General features: G+C 43.1%; 1 protein-coding gene across 1 annotated transcript in view; it reads right to left on the bottom strand.

Annotated features, from left to right (window-relative positions):
• Nucleotides 1–1,307: 1,307 nt before the first annotated feature.
• Nucleotides 1,308–16,718, bottom strand: part of LOC119133307 (teashirt homolog 2) — a 37,097-nt gene continuing 21,686 nt past the window's right edge. The window contains exon 2 of the mRNA XM_037268985.1: nt 1,308–4,852. Within this exon, the coding sequence (XP_037124880.1) occupies nt 1,830–4,852 (3,023 nt within the window). The 3' untranslated portion in view covers nt 1,308–1,829. The remainder of the gene's footprint in view (nt 4,853–16,718) is intronic.

Genomic DNA, 16,718 nt, shown 5'->3' with positions numbered 1-16,718 from the left:
GCATCTAAACGCCATTATGTGGAGATGAGGAAGTATTGTACACTGCGGCCTTGTTGTCCTTTATCTCACAACGCTTCTCACTGTGAGATTAAAATGTGTTCCTGTTTCCACAATTGAATAAGATGCATCCTGCAGCTCTATCATTTCCTAATAATGTCCTCAGAGCAAACGTGGTACTCAAGTCCATGCCAATATTCATCACTATTAGCTGTTGTTTACACCCTCTCTCTTTGCCATCAGGGGCATTTTTACGACATTTGTGGAGGAGTGAAGGCTGAGCTAAGGAGGAGTCCATTTAATTCTGGGCCACTTCCATTTAGCAGGAGCTAAAAAATGTCCTTTGCAGGACACAACTATTAAGAGCAGTGGTAGGGGTTTATAATGTGTGTGTGTGTGGGGGGGCGGGCAAGTGCAAAAGTTCTCGCCATCTTCATCCCGATTACGGTTAAGAAAGCCCTTGAGCAAGGCATCTCCACAAAACACACTTCAGTGCAGCAAAAATAGAGAGCTGAGTGTAAGTTGAATTGCCCTGAGTGTAATAAATCAAACCTAAAAAAATACAATATATAAAAAAACTGAAATAATTACAAATAAATAAAAAATACATAAGTAGATATCAATAAATTAAAATATAGTTGTGTTCAATTATTTCGGTAATTTGATTTAAAAATGTAACTGACATATTTGCATAATACAGATATAATACTCGATGTATCTAAGATATTTTTTTTCACAATTTCTAATCATCAGCAAACATTTTATTTTCTTCACATTTTATATTTACTTTATTTGCCCCTTCAAGCAACTTCATCATACGTGTTGAATTTTGATGAAAAAAAAACCCACACATTTTTCCATGTGATTGATTTATCCACATCAGTAGACAGAAAGGTGACAGTTAATGGAGTTATTTTTAAAATAGGAAGAAAAAAAAAAACATATCCAAAATAGAATATTTCTCTTCCTTGCTGTCATGTCCTAGCATGTTATATTTATCTTTTGATAAAAAAAAAAATGTTAGGCTATTAACGCGCTGCTACTGTCTCCTGTGATAACCGCTGAAGGTATCAAAGATACAAATTCCGCCATCGGGACTTGCGCTTGTTAAGTCTGTAATTGGTACCAAGTTGGATACGTGACGATATTTTGCTCATAGTCAATGATTTGAAATGAATAAAATAACAATACAAGCTGTTATCAAATGTTAACTCTTTATTTGAATATGTAAAAAAAAAAAAAGGTGCAGGGATCACCGGTAACATTTGTCTTGCAGCTTGTCCTCATTGCATGTTTTTCTTTTTCATTTGAAATAGTTTTTGCTTTTTGAAATGCTCGGGCCACTTTTGAGACTTGTACAGAGTCCAAATTGATGATTAAAGACTAAAGTGCTTTTACTTTCGCTCTCTCTTTTCTAATGGGACACGAAACGGCTTTACATAGAAATAGACTGTACAGCTCTGCGCAGAGCGATCTGCTGCACATGTATTCAGGTGTTCTGTATCCCAAAAGTTGCAAAGTACAATTATCGTTTCATTATGTTGACTTTCAAATACAATTGAAACTTGGCATATCATACAAATAATAAATAGTAGTCATAGCGTGGCTACGCATGCAAGCATTTATGTTTCTTCAAGCAGTAATCGACTTCATTACTGGTGATGAATTGGAGCAGGGTGCAAACGTTTGTTTTAGTGTCTCCGAACGTTTTCCGAACCAGTGTGTCTTTGCCGCCACTCCGTCAAATGTTGAACAGTACTACGCAACGCTAACTGGGAAAAACAGTTGAAATGTCCGACCCGTGTGTTAAAACAAGAACTGTGTCAGTAAAACTATTCTTTGTCCATCTCCACGTACTGCGAGTGGTTGTCAGGGGATTTGCTGTGAGTTTTACTCAAATGGAGTTTGACGGCGTGATTACTGGCGAATGTCCGACAGCACAGCTTACATTTAAACTTAGAGTCACCGTCCTCCTCCGGGACCAGAATCTCTGAGACCCGGACGCCGAGAACCTTCGGGAGCTCCGCCTCGTCCACCTTGATCTGATGCTCCACCGGCATCTTGTTCATGTCTTTGATTTGGAAGCCCAGATGGGATTCCAGATGGGAAATGAAGGAGGTTGGCGACCTGAACTGGGAAGCGCAGTCATTGCAGTAGAAGACCGGGTGACCCGTGTCCATGTTCTTGAGGAATTTGGTGCCTCCTGTTTTCCGTAACTGGTACTTCACATTAGCTAGCCAATGACTTATGGTGGTCATGGAGAGTCCCGTGAACTTCGAGATGTGCATCCGCTCTTGAGGGCCGAGGTCTGAGAGAAGATACTTCCCCTCCGAGGTGAGGAAGAGGCTGGAAGCGAACTGAGCTTGCAAGATGAGAAGATGGCGAGGATTCCAGTTGGACTGGCGGCCTTTGCGCTTGTGGACGGAGTAGACCTCGGCGGACACGTCCTCAAAGCGCCTGACGTCCGATTCCAGTTTCATGGCCGGGAGCCTGGATGCGGTGGGCGGCTTTGGCGTGGTGGCTTTGGGGAGCACTTTAACCATGTCGGCGATGTCGGACAGGGCGTACTTCTGCGGCATCGGGGTGGCGGACTGCAGCAGAGAAGATCTTGGTTTGCTGTGTTTCGATTTAGTCAGGTCTATCGGTTGGTCATCGGTTGGAAAAAGAAATGTTTTTTTCGGCTTATTCCTGGCGGGATTACTGAGCATCAACGAGGGCTTGTCGCTGCAATTGTTAGTGTTTGCAAAAATAGACTGGATATGAGAAGATAGTTCGTCTGCTCGCGAGTTGTTGGGCTTATTTGCTTTGCCCAAATGATTGTTCAGAACTGACTGCAGCGCACTAAGAGGGTTTACGGCAAGGATATCCAAAGTGTCTTTGAGAGGCTCTGTGACGCCGGCAGAGGGGCTTGGAGTCTTGCCCCTGTCAAAAAAATCGGGGCTCAGCTTCCCTTTGATCGGCTCACTCCCGTCATTCCCACAGTCGGCATCTGGCTTTGAAGAGAAAGAGGAATCATCCTGACAATCGCTGTCGTCCGTCTCCATCAGATCAAGCTTCACACTTTGACTTTCCTTCCCGTCACTAATCACAACCGTTTCTTGTTTGATGTCCAAGTTCTTATGCGTCCCCTGGGGACTCTCAACGCCAGTGGCGCCAAGGTACTTCTCCTTCGGGGCGAGCACCCTCAGCTTTTGGTTGAACGTTTGCTTCAGCTGAACAGGGTGTGACACAGCTGTGATGGGGCTGCTTTTGATGATGCCAGAGATCTGATAGGCGGCGTGAATGCTCGGATAGGCGCTCCAGCTTGGCGTCCCTGTTTGGGCTTTATTGATAGCCGAGGCTACTGTGTTAGCTAAAGATTTAAGAATGTCTCCCCCTCCACCAGAGTCCTGCTCCAGATCTTCCTCCCGAAGATAAGGGTACTTAAATCCCCCATTTCCTGCCTTTTGATCTTCACCCTCTTTTTCTTTGTCATCTTTTGCTTCCGTTTCTTCCATTTTGTTTGATGCGCCCTCCCCTTGGCCATCTGTCTCGCTGCTTGCAGGGGAAACATTCTTGGGAGACAACTTTTCTCCATCCGGTTCACCGGCGGTGGGCTCGGCTAACCCCTGGATTTTCTCCACAGACAGGGGATCGAGCGATAGCTGTTTACCCTTCTTGGAAGCAGAGTTGGTCACCTTGATGAAATGTCCCGTCACCATCATGTGTGTGGTGAGTTGCTGTAAGGTGTCATGGGAGCTTCCACACTCCATGCATTTCAAAATCTGAGACTTGCACGTCTCAAACTGCCACGTGTAACTCGCACCGTTCTGATAGCCAAAGCGATTGTTTGCGTTCGAAACTGCACCGGCGCGTTGGGTGTCGCCGTAGCCGGGTGCGCCCGTTGTAGAGTCGGGGGAGCACGGCCTAGCGGTTTCAAAGGCGCGCCTCTTTGCTGGTGGCAGTAGTTTGGGCGTGATTACTGGGATTGGCTCCTTTAAAGGCACTTTTTGGTAATGCTTAGTTTTGATCATATGGACGCTCAGATCCTGGAGAGAGTCAAACGAATGACCGCAGAACATGCACTTAAGAACTTTCTGCGCATCCTCCTTCCCTTCCAGATCCTGCAAACTACGTTTCTTGGATTTAGAGGATGATGTGGAGGAATTACTCTGTTTGCTGATGTTGTTGTCCTGGTAGTGGCCACTCTTATTCATGTGGACCGTCAACTCCACCAGGGTGTCGTAAGCAGCACTGCAGTCTTTACAGCGGAAGCGGCTAGCACCTGTGAAGACTGAACCGCAGGGTTTGCTGCTTTGACGGTACAAGTGGACCGAACTGAAGAGGTTGGGCCTGGACGTGAGTTTCGGGGAGACGGTCTGCTGCAGGGTCTTCGACAGAGCATCCTGGTGCCAATCGAACTCACTCTTGGCGCTTCCGTTGGTGCTGTCACAGTTGGCTTTGCTGGTGTTTCGGCCCAATTTCAATTCCGTCCCAACGCCTGTCCAGTAGGAATCGGAAAGAAAGTTTGCATAGGCTGCTCTCATTTTCTGCAAACTGTTGCCCGTTTCCTCTTTGCGTTTAGAGCTCTCCTCATCCGGCTGGCCGTCACGCGGTGAAGAGTTCTTGAAGTCTGACAGTCTGTCGCAGGTGTCGCTAAGGTGGGACTCCAGATCTGCCTCTTGGTTCGACAGGAGACTGGAGGGAGAGTTCTGGTTGCTGTAACTGTTGGTACTCTTGTTGTCCAGCTCGCGATCTTCGGACACTTTGGGGCTCGTTTTCTCTGAGGATTCCTCTTCCGTCAGGGTGTCATTCTCTGCATCTTCTTCGACGATGGAGTCCTGAAGAGCAGCGTCTTCATCATCAGGCATGTATACTGAAATGACAAATGAAAGACACAGAGGAATTAATGAAGAAGTCAAGACATGGCCAACACAATGCTTCATCAAAATAGAATTTCTTAGCTTCATGCCAACAAAGTTTCTTCTTTGGAACACTCTAAGCATTTCTCTATTGTGTTTGTTCTTATTAAAACGATAATAGTCAAAGGAAATTTGTATTTAAGCTAATGTGAAAAAAAAAAGTCTTGCTGTGAGTAATATCACACACCAAACTAAAATGGTGCAGGACGCGTAAGGCAAGCTGATGCATTGAAGTGGAGTCCGCATAATGGTTATTGTAAATGCAGTCTGATACTCATGACTTGCCTGCAATTACTGTTATAAAATGGTGAATACCATTCCAAATGCTCATCCCTAATTCAGAATATAAACTACACATTCGAGCCGACATTTGTGCCTCGTGAGACCGGCTGGCGCCGGATGCGACGTCTTGACCAACAATCCGGCGCGGTCTGTGATTCACGACGGGCCATCGACTTAGTGCTGTGTCCAAGGCTTTTCTGGCCTCAACTTGATGTGTTTACAACAGTCATTGGCGACTGAGTGACAAAAGCAAATTGATTCTTTGGAGGCCTGTTAACTGTTATTGCAAATGACCTATTCCACAGTGATTAAGGAGGCCGTGAAGTGCAGTGAAAATGCGAGCCTTGTGCTTCTCTGCGCCAACCCCGAAGCCAACACAAAAATTTGACGTACTAATGTCGCGACATGCGCGAGCAACAAATTAGAAGGCGACGGGGAAACATGACTTCAGCAGATGCTTTGCGAGCGATTCGACATCAGGAAACAGATTTTGCTGACGGCGAAACAGAATTATGTTGCAAATGCGAGCGATGATGAAGAGCAATGAAACTGTACATAAATAACAACTTTCGAGAGATTACCGGCAATCTGTCAGGTCTTTATATTCCCCCCGACAGCCTCGTAAACAGTAATTACATCTTTCATTATTCACCTGTTCCTTCTCCCAACTCATACTGCACAAACATTATTGCTTTCATTAACAGATAATTAAACAACACTATTACTAATTGGCACACTTCCCGTCACGCAATTAGAAGAAGTCTGACTCAGCACGGAGCATTTCACGTGGCTGCGGGAGCGAAGGAAAATCTCCTGGCCGTCAACGACATCACGACTGCCGTTCTCCTCGCAAGACACTTTGCCATAAACGAAGTTTGTCAGCACAAATCTGAGATGTTTTCCACCTCGCAGCCATGCGGGGAAAATGTGCATTTTGGGAGAGAGACTTGGCAGATGTGCTCTCCCGCTTAAAAAATGAATGGGACATAACAGCCATGTCCGGGTGCACTTATGCCATTCACGTGGTTAATATTTCCTCTCTCCACAGAGCAGCGTGCGCCGGTCCCACGCCGGCTGGCCGGCCGGCTCTGGAAATGCCTTGCTTCTTTGCTTTCTGAAAATAAAACTTTTTCCTTTTTGAATCAATATTTCACAAGCGCCTCCAGAGAAAGCCCGGAGGTGTGTTGCTTGCCAGCTAATGGACACAAGATGGAGATGGGCTTTGGACTTTTAAAACAAATATAGAGAATGTGGCATCATGAACACACAAGAGCCCTCAACCATGACCTTGATCCACCGTAGGAGCGACGTTTTGATTGGCCGACTGACATCCGTGATGGCCTCTAAAACACGCTGGATGCTGAGGGAACGTGGACGTATATTTTATTTAGAGTTTTATATGTAGAAGGAGAACACCGGCGGCTCTGACAAGCTCGAGTGGCAAGAACAAACGTCAAAGTGGAGCTATTAGTGGTTTTTAGGCTGGAGGGAAACTGAACGCAAATGCTTGTTGTAAATTCTAAAATTCACTTTAACTTCACCCCTTTTTTAAGAAAATAATTGTGCATTCCGCAAGGGAGTTTCACCGCTTACTGTAATATCAATTTTAATACGAAGGTCTGTCTTATCGCACGGGGCAGAATCGTGGGAGATTAACAGCTGCCCTTCCCGCTCTTCTACGCCGTTCTATCAGATGGCCCCGAGTAGCAAACTTCCAGAGGCACCAATTAACCTTCTGGCAGGCGTTGCCGGAAAGTCCCTCTCTTGCCTTTCACTCGGCGTTTGTAACTCAAATGTTTCCTAACAGCCTTTTATACAAATTGAGATTCAAGGACAAGACCAAAGATGGATAATTACGGTAATAGCGATGTCATAAACGCAAGACTCACATTTACTCAGTGGCAGAAATTACAGCCCATATTTTAGAGGTAGCCCCTTTTTCCTCTTTTTATTTATTTATTTTCTTATAAACACATTTATATTTGTAATCATTATTCCCATTACATTTGATGTCCTAAATCCAAATTATGATGTTGCCTAGTACTGCAACTATTTTCCTATTGGGATGAGGATTGCATTTGTTCAAGTGCATGGACAATGCACTTGATGTACTTCAATTACGGCAGTGACCAAGATTTGATTGATGAGTCACATTCTGCTTCCTGGCCATGTCACATGTCTCCATAAGTTTTGTTTGACAGAACCTCCAGAGTAAAATCATTAGTGCCCCATCATGTGATTTGAGGCTCACACAGCAGAGAAAGGACAGGAGCTTGGTCAAAACAGGCACAATGGCAGTCAAACAAAGCCGAACATCCAACTTCCAGAAAACTATGGGTTGGCCATATGGAGCATCTTATTTCCATTACAAACCACCACAGAAGAAGAAACCAGCCCACCCTTCCCCAAGAGGTCTTCCAGAAGTACTGCCATGGGGTCGGAAGAAGGCAACCTGACTACCTAGCTTGCAAAACAAGAAGCTGGCATGGCTTACAGGAGATTTAGCATGTCGTAAAGCACCGTTAAAGCCTCCAATCTGTGTCAACGCAAATTTATATCTTCAGACGGAGATATGCAAAGGTCAAAAAAGCCGAGGTGTCCGTCGTTAATCAACCGACTGAAGTGTTTAGAACCTTTATCCGTGAAAGCAGGCTCTTGGCATAGTGAGGCCGAGATTTACGGAGGCAGCCGCCTGTTTGTCAGCCAACACGCTCCTTTCCTCACGTCTACAGAAAGCGGCTAAGTGCTTCGGCCATACTAGATTACTTTTACGGCTACATCCACCCACTGGCAGCAAGTTGTCCAAGCCGATCGCGAAGAGCGTACAGCACCAAATATTTAGTGCGACGTTTGCAACTTAAGAGCGGACGGTGCTGGCTTGCCTGCTCGAGAGACGATTCTCAGGATGTGTCAATCATTTGAGGAATTTCCTGTTTCAACACGCCAGCGTGTAAGAATGTTTCGCCCACAAAAAGGTCAACACCTCATTAAATGCTTAGTAAAAATACTTGCTACATCCATCGAGTTGAAGGCGGGATGTCATGTTTTCAACCATGTGTCCAACGTTTTGTGGGTTAAAGTTGAAAATTACGGAATTAAAAAGTATTTGAGAAATGACCATGTGACGCATGTGACCATTAGCTGCACCTACATGAATGGAGTGTACATTTTATAGGTAAAACAGAGTGAGTTTATACAAATCTCTTCTTAGCCATTTCCTGCTACATTTCTGCTTCTGCAGCTTAACAAAATTAACGCCTGTGTGAGTTCAACATAAACAGCAACTTATCATCATAACATTTCATCTTGAAATAAACAGTGTTGAATATGGCATTTTTGCATATTTGTACAATCTCTGCATTCAACTCTGAGTTATGAAGTTAGCATTAACGCTAGTAGCTTTAACACAACGATGGAGTTGACGACGATTGGAAAACGTTCCGAGCTTACACAATGACACTACAGTCCTATGCATCAATCAACTTGATTTTTAAAACAAACAGATAAGTTAGAGTGTAAAATATGTCACATTTGAAATAACAAAATGTAATTGTGATAGTGGGACTGAGGTAAATTGAAGTAAAAGCATTCAGAAGCAAAGCAGCAAAAACAAAAGTAGATTGGCACAATTACTGAAAGAATGCACTATGCAAAGACGAAATTGAAACACGTTAAAAGAAGACTACGAAAACATTTTAAATGTTTAAAAGAAACTATAGTAGTTTTTTAACTTCACTCAGAGGCTTATCTCATGATTTGTTCGACACAAAGGTATTCTGGCTGAAGATGATATGAAGTAGCCGCAGCAATGACAGACATGCTGTTCTTAAAACAATCCATGTGGAGAATCCACATGATTCTCAACCTTTCACATTTATTACATATAAGAAATCGATTGAGTAAACACCTTGCTAATTCAAAGCTCTCCATGACGGGGCATGATACTCGCATTTCCAAATATTCAACTACCCTCACCAAAATACAAGACCCCCCCCCCCCCCTCATGCACACCTCCACCCACAAAGGCTCTCAGGCTGTCTCAGGCTTCACTTTTGCTGCCCGCCGATCGATATCTCTTTTTACTTCTCATTGATTGCTTAGCGGCGGGAGCGACCTAAGCAGGACTGTTATGACATTTCCAGATTTCCCGCTGTCCTTGCAACAATCAATTACATGTGCATGGCAATCAAAACCTCTTTGGAAAATGAACCTGCCCCGTGACATTTTCATCTTGGAGATTTATGCCACGTAAAAGGCAAGAAAAATGACATCAGTGAACGTTCTGTGGTTGCTGTGGTAACTATCACCTTCTCCCTCACATCAAAGTACCAATTAATGGTGTGTGTCAATTTCAAAACACTTTAAATAAGTGTGGAGGTGTCAGTCAAAAGAATAAAGTTGGTTTCCAAACAAAGTTGAGCTGCTTGTTTTAGTGCCGAGAACAAGCGAAATAAAAGTCGTGTCCTCGGTGAGCTATGATTAGAAGGCGGCGCACACCCGCCACAAGGTGTAATATTTGACATCTTGAGATCTGACGATGTGTGTGAGTCACGATCAAACGCCGACGCTGTCAGACATCCCGATGACAGACTTGATGACACGCTTGACGTCTGATGTTAATTCTGAACACAGTCACAAAAATAAAGGGGGAAAAAAATGGCCAAGTGTTAATTCCGAGCCCCGCAGCCATCTGTAAATATCTGCGAATGCTTTTCCTCGTCACCGTTTCCTGTCAGGAAGCAGCCGCGGTGCACGCGAGGACGCAGACAGAACAATCAAGCCCGGGCTGCCTCCTTTTGACAAAACATGTCTGGAGGTTAATTGACATCATGGGATGAAATAGTATTTGATTTGCCTTTAAACAGGAGCGTGTCATTACCTCCCTTCTGACCCATTATTTCCTTGCAAGTCTTGAGTCAAGCAGCTCTGATGACGCCCTCGAGGGACTTCAACTACTCTGCCACGCTACGACTGATCATTTCAGGGATTTAGCTCGCGGATGTGGATGGCACACTGCACACTGCTTTGCAATGAGCAGATTGGGGATGGGAATTTGGACTCCATCTCTTGATGGATAAAATGGAATCGGTTAACTCATCGTTCGAATCACGTTATAACCAATGGCTGTCGGTCAGCCACAACTTCAAACTAGTTAGTGAACCCCGATAGTGATTCCGCTTATTTATTCCTCTTAGACAAAAAAGAACACAGAAGCACTTAATGCATCTTGTTCTCGACTATGATCGGAATTTTTGTGAGAATGGCGGAAAAGCAAAGAGGAAAAAACCAACAATTCAAGACTTAAGAAGCAACCGTCACGAGGGGAGTTCGCCGCTGGCAAGGCCGATCTGACGCTCACCTCTCTCAGATATGCCTCTGGGGAAGCTCCCAGATAGCAGTTTTGAAAAAGTGCGTTTCTATAATCGCTCAGAAGGTATTTTGCAAAAACAGTTCAATTACGTTCTTATTTATGGGAACATTTCTTCTTTTGTGTCTGAATTAGTTGATGAAGATGAATGCAAAAGGTGCACAGGAAATATTCTCAAATATTAGTCAGCAAACTGTCTTGGGAGATTAATCTAGTGACAAAAATATTCCGGCATGATTATGAAAGTTAGAATTTCACCTATGATTGTTCTCTATCTCAATGTTTAAAGCTGTTGGACTGATAGTCTTTTTACTTGGACTGCTCAAAATTAATTGAGACAAATTTTCACAATTTTCTAATAAGAGAAACAAAAACCGCGTAAAGCTTTTTGGTCTCCTGAAGAAATTAATTTATGTGGTTGGAAAATGCACATTTAAAATTGCACTTGTTCAACCCAAATCCTCCTGAGCAGGAATGGATACATTGATTTATCATGCATATCCCAAGATAAGACGACGTGTCTTGAAAGGGAGGGTTGCTGATTTGGTTTTGGCTCCAAAAAGCACAAGTCAGGGAAAAGCCCATCTTGACTTCTGTACGGATGACGTAGATTCTACTTTGAGCACATTACGTCCTCCACTAAGCACAAGTTATTCATGCAGATAAATGCCTCGTTCTCGTACAGCCTCAACCTGAATATTTGATGCCCTAATATAATCACATGAAAACTTGCGGCTCAAAAGAGGACAACAGATTGTGCGCGCGGCAAACGACGCTCAACTGGACCCCGAGCCAGATTAATACGACGGGATGGCGGATGCGACACCATCTCCTGCCATCTGGCTCTTCATTTGGCCAAAAAGGATCACAATAATTAAGGCAATTAATCAAAGAAATGTTTTCATGAGCCACATTCGCTAAGCAGAAAAAAACAAAAACACTCAGCATACATCCAACTCTAATGAGCATATTCACCCAGTCACCACCTCGCTTGTGATGTCATCCAGTGAGGTTGACACCCCTTTTGATGATAGAATATTCCGCGCCCGTCCACCCGAGGCCTAATTGGAAGCGAGCTGTCCGAGAGCGACACAATCTGCTACCCGGAACCCGGAGTCATCACTTTGATGACGCATCACATGAGGCCGCTGCTGCACCGACAGACCCGGAGCCAGATCATGCACCAGCACACACACACAAACACACTCGCACACACACAGGCATTGACGTCCTGGTTCGTTTTGTCTTCTTTTAGATGATAAAAAAGGAGAATATTGTGCATCATTAGTGCACTTCATCTTGATGCAGGCAGCCACAATTATACTGCAAATGCATTTGCAATTGTCCAACAAATCTGTTCGAAAACCGTTTTAAAATTCCTTCAAAATCTTTACAATGTCATTATCATATGTACTGTATTGTTTTATACATTTTATTGACTACAATCTGTGCTCTCAATTAACATTTGCAGCATTAATCTGTAGGAGCCGTGAACATAATGCCCATTTGTACTTCAATTAATTGAGGTTAGGCTGTAAAATGTAAAATGAATAATTAAATTATTAAATTGAATTACTTTTAATGAAACAACAGCTTTGAAATCATGGCGATCCCATATTGGCTTATAATAACGGTGACCCGCGGATCAACTACTTTAGCGTTCTGTAATAACCAGGAGAGGGTTGAGACGTCTCTCACGTACAAGCTCGGATGCTAACATTCCCACTCAGGGTTGTGTATAGTGCTGCTACTAACACACACAAATGAGTCAATATTTACCTCAAATGCAAGACATCAGATTGAGGCTGTGCTCTTGGATATATCCTTACGGGCATCCTTCAATTGTTTATGATATATGGCAATGTTTACGGCACACAGTATGCAGATACGCCTTGAATGTTGAACTCAGCAAGCAAAACAATCAAGGCTTAATGATAAGGATGATTATATCTTTTGAATGAGAAAAATGTTCAACGTCTACAAACAAAAATGAAGAAATAAGAATGAAAAATGACTCAAATGTGGGATACAATTGCATTTAACACCAATAGGAGGAGCCCCGAAGCCGATAACCCGACTGTGACCTGAGCAAAGATTACAGTATGATGCCGCTCCTTAATCTTGCTTGACTTTTCCACAAACCCTACTTGGCATTTTGTTTAGATTTTTACTGCTGGGTTCAAATGGCACAATTTTGACATTTTGAGGCAAAATTGGGATATAAAACATAACACACACACACACAAACAAACACACACTAAAAACTAATTAAATACATTTAATGTTAATTTTATTGGAACGTTAACTACATACAGAAGATGTATGTAACTGTGATGATTTACAATTTGGTACTGATCCAAATTATGATTGCTAGGTCAGTGGAGGGATGTTACTAAAACACCCCCATAGCATCTTCCTCTGCTAGAAGGTAAACAAGAAGCCATCGGGGGGAAGAGTGTTGGAAGTCTGTACAAGTGAGGATGTTCAAAAGCCCCAGTTCGTATTTGTCAGCTTACAGATGATTTTTTTCCACCCCCCGCCCCGGCCGATCCACTCACGCAGACCCCCAGTTCCAGTCTGTCGGCTTAACCGGGCCGGCCGTGCTCATGACACGGCTCTCCCGCAGCAATGCGATGAGGTCCGATGCTTCCTTTCTGCGGAACAGCAGTTTACCCCTCGTTCACCCTTATCAGGGTGGGGGAGCCATCATCTCGCCGTACGCCACTCAAAGAGCGCGGCGCATATTGGAGCTGACCGCTCCAGCAAACAGGGCGGCGCTAATAAAAGAGCATCCTGCTCGCCTTCAGATTTCCCTGATGGACTGTCAGTCAGGAATGTTTGCGTGGCGGCCGCCAGGGAAGTGGGCAGACGTTTAAAGGACCTCGCAACACATGAGGCCTTTGTTCTGCTTAGGAGACACTGAGCGCCTCATTTCACTCACTGTGTGAATGCTGAGAGATGAGCTTTCACACTAACGCGATGGCACATCCTGAAATTTGCCTTCTTTTTTCCAGTCCTTCATCTGCTTGTCTGTATTGTGATGAATAGCAGCACCAGAACTAATGCCATTCCAACTCCAACAAACATTTTGGAATCATGCCCTTGGTACGGAGTTAGTAAATGGAGTGTGAATGTTTTGAAAACCAGGTTAATTTTCTTTTTTATTAAGGTTTATTAAGCTGTAAAATATATATTTTTTTGGTAGAATTTGTGGTTAGCAAGTCTGCTTCTCATTTGAGAGTTTCTGAGTTCAAATTCTGTTGCAGGCCTTCCTGTCTGGCGTTTGCATGATGAACTCGTGCAGGTTGTTCTACGGCTACTCCTGCTTCCTCCCACTTTCAAAAAACATCCATGTTAGGTTTATTCAAGATAAGTGCTGCAACTAATGACTTGTTTTGATAATTGATTCATCCGTCGATTAATAATTTAACTTTCGATTAATCAATAAATCAGATGAACAATCCCTTTCTTTACATTGACATTAGTTCAAATTAATAGTTCAGAAATAATTACAATGCATTTACTGGTTTGCTCTGGAATATTTTGAATAATTGGCAAAAATAATGATCATTGTTTTCAAAGTAAATCAAAAAGTTTTATTTTGATTAAACACAAAGATAATCAGTCTGATGTCATGGATCAAGGATTACATACATTTGAGAATATTTACCATTTAGAGGCTGGAATTTGTGGAACTTTTAATTGAAAATAAAAGATGAATTGATTACCAAACTAAACGATGAATTGATTATCAAACATAGTAATCGATTAATTTGATCATCGATTAGTTGTCAATTAATCGATTAAGTGTCTCACCCCTATTGAAGACTTTAAACGGTACATTGGTGTAAATATGACCAGCACCAAAGTAAAGAAAATGGATGGATAATAATTTTTTTTCAATGTCACACAGATGGCCATTCCTCAACAGATCACTTGTTGCTTCCAACACTTACTGCATCCCCTTCAGAAAAGCCATGATGATATCACAGAAACGCGTCATTTCTCTATGTCCAATCAGATTGCGCTGATGGCATCACATTTGTGCTCACAACCATGTTGCAAGGTGTCAGGAGGCTGCTTTGACATGCTGTGATGGGACGGTTCTTTCTCTGCGTAAGATAATGGACAGAATTCTAAAGATGCCGTGGCACTCCAGCACTTAGTCATGCTGCATTTACATACTGCAAGGAATTAGGAAATATCCCAGTTGAAGCTCACCAGGTCGGACCTCAAAGTCTTTCGATCAAATATAATAATAATAAAAAAAATGGCTGACTAGGATAAGAGTATTTTCCTGAAATTATACATGTGCTACACCATAAGTGACTTGCCATTGTAAGCAATGCCATTAGCGATATTGTGCTAGATAGACGAAGCATATAATTTGAGCTTTCTATAAGGTAGTTTTATGTTAACCTGTTCACATTCCAAAATTACAAATTGATCGAGCAATGTCGAAACCTTAGCCTTTAGAATCAATGTGCATTAATAATCAGACCTTGTGCGCCCTTGTGACATCACTTGTTATTTCATTAACTATATCTCACTCACTCCCGGTGGGACCTACGGTGACTCCCCCTGAGATGGCTCTCTCCCAGCAACATCACCTTCATATGAACCCAAAACAACGACCTGTCCTCCTCCCCCAAAAAAGCAGCCTCCATCAAGGTCAGGCTCTGATGAATGTGATAGTGCAGCTGTGTGTATCCTATTAAAAACAATCTGCATGTCACTCCCCCCTGCCTGCTTTTTTTTTTTTTTTTTACGAGGCTGCTGGATGCGCTCCAGCCGCAGCTTTCCTCGTACAAGCACTTTTAAGTTTTCAGCAAAGGGAGGCACTTTTTTAACATTCCCACTTCATTAATAGTAGATTGCCACTTTTTCCCTTCATTAAATACAATGAGGAGGCTGCGGATGGAAGGTACGGCTGCGAGAGTGCCTCGGCCCGTTGTTTCTGACGGGACCGAAATGTGACAAGACAACGAGTGTATTGAAAAGAGCCCCCAATAAAAGCCTCCCCAGTATAAAATGATCATTTTTAAGTGCAAAACTTGAATGGAGCTTTGTCACTCTGACAGCCCGTCGTGACAACAAGGCTGCCCAAACAGAGACGGGTGTTGGCAGCCCCGCAGTTGAAAGTTTCCCTCTTCCAAAAACAGACCCTCCGCTGTTTGTGGATATTCGACAGCGCTGATATCTGCGTGTTGATTAGAATCAAAAAAGAATTGCGTTGAATCGGCGCTCCCCGGAGCAGCACATCAGCCATTGTGTCTCAATGACAGTCACTCCATTGAGCCAATTATTTCTCTTTGACAAAAGCTGCTTAAAAGACTGCTGTCATTGTTGGAGTCATACAGAATAAAAAAATGACATGACGGCTCTAACATACAACCCCACTAAGTATTACTTTTACCACTGGGAAATGATTCCTTTGTCTGGTTAAAGCTGAAGCCTTTGCAGCGCTAATGCAATAATGAAGCCTTTGAAATGGAGATGTTAAAAACTATAATGTTTAGTCTCGCAGGCACGGCAAGTCAATATAGTGTAGTTTAGTCTTTAACATTATGTAAATGCCCATATTCCCCCCCACCTACTTTTTACAATGGACAGCTAAATGACCAATGAAAACATGCTTTATTGTGATTTTAACTGGTATGGCCATTGGCCAGCAGAGTCTATGAAGCATTTACGTCCACCTAACGTTCTCGTCGTCTGAGAAAGAAAGCACACCGACAATACTATTAAAACAAGAGCTGACCCTTAATTTTTTGTTTTCATCAACCGAGAGCTGACATCCTTGACTCATGAACATGTTTCCGTTGAGTTGGACAGATTAATGCAGGTCAAAATCCGTTGGCTTAATTAGCCATAAAACTACGAATTATGCTGATTTAAAATGTCAATGCTTTGCAATCTGAGCTGGTTTAACCTTGATACGCAAGGTCAATTCCTTTGTTTTGGATGTATACTGCAGACATTTGAGTTTTAGATGTCGTAACAGAATTAATTCTGTAGTCTACAAAACCAATTTACAGCTAAATGCGTTCAACCTAATCAGGAAAAACTTGCAGCGAGACAATGGGGCCAAAACACACTGCCAACTCAACAAAGGACTTCATCAGGTGGGGAAAACTGGATACCGGTCAGGTCGATCACTGACAAGCATT

The sequence above is a fragment of the Syngnathus acus genome, chromosome 2, assembly GCF_901709675.1.
Source record: "Syngnathus acus chromosome 2, fSynAcu1.2, whole genome shotgun sequence".
NCBI classification, from domain to species: Eukaryota; Metazoa; Chordata; class Actinopteri; order Syngnathiformes; family Syngnathidae; genus Syngnathus; species Syngnathus acus.
Note: the sequence above shows the minus strand (reverse complement) of the source record. Positions and strands in the feature narration are given on the sequence as shown.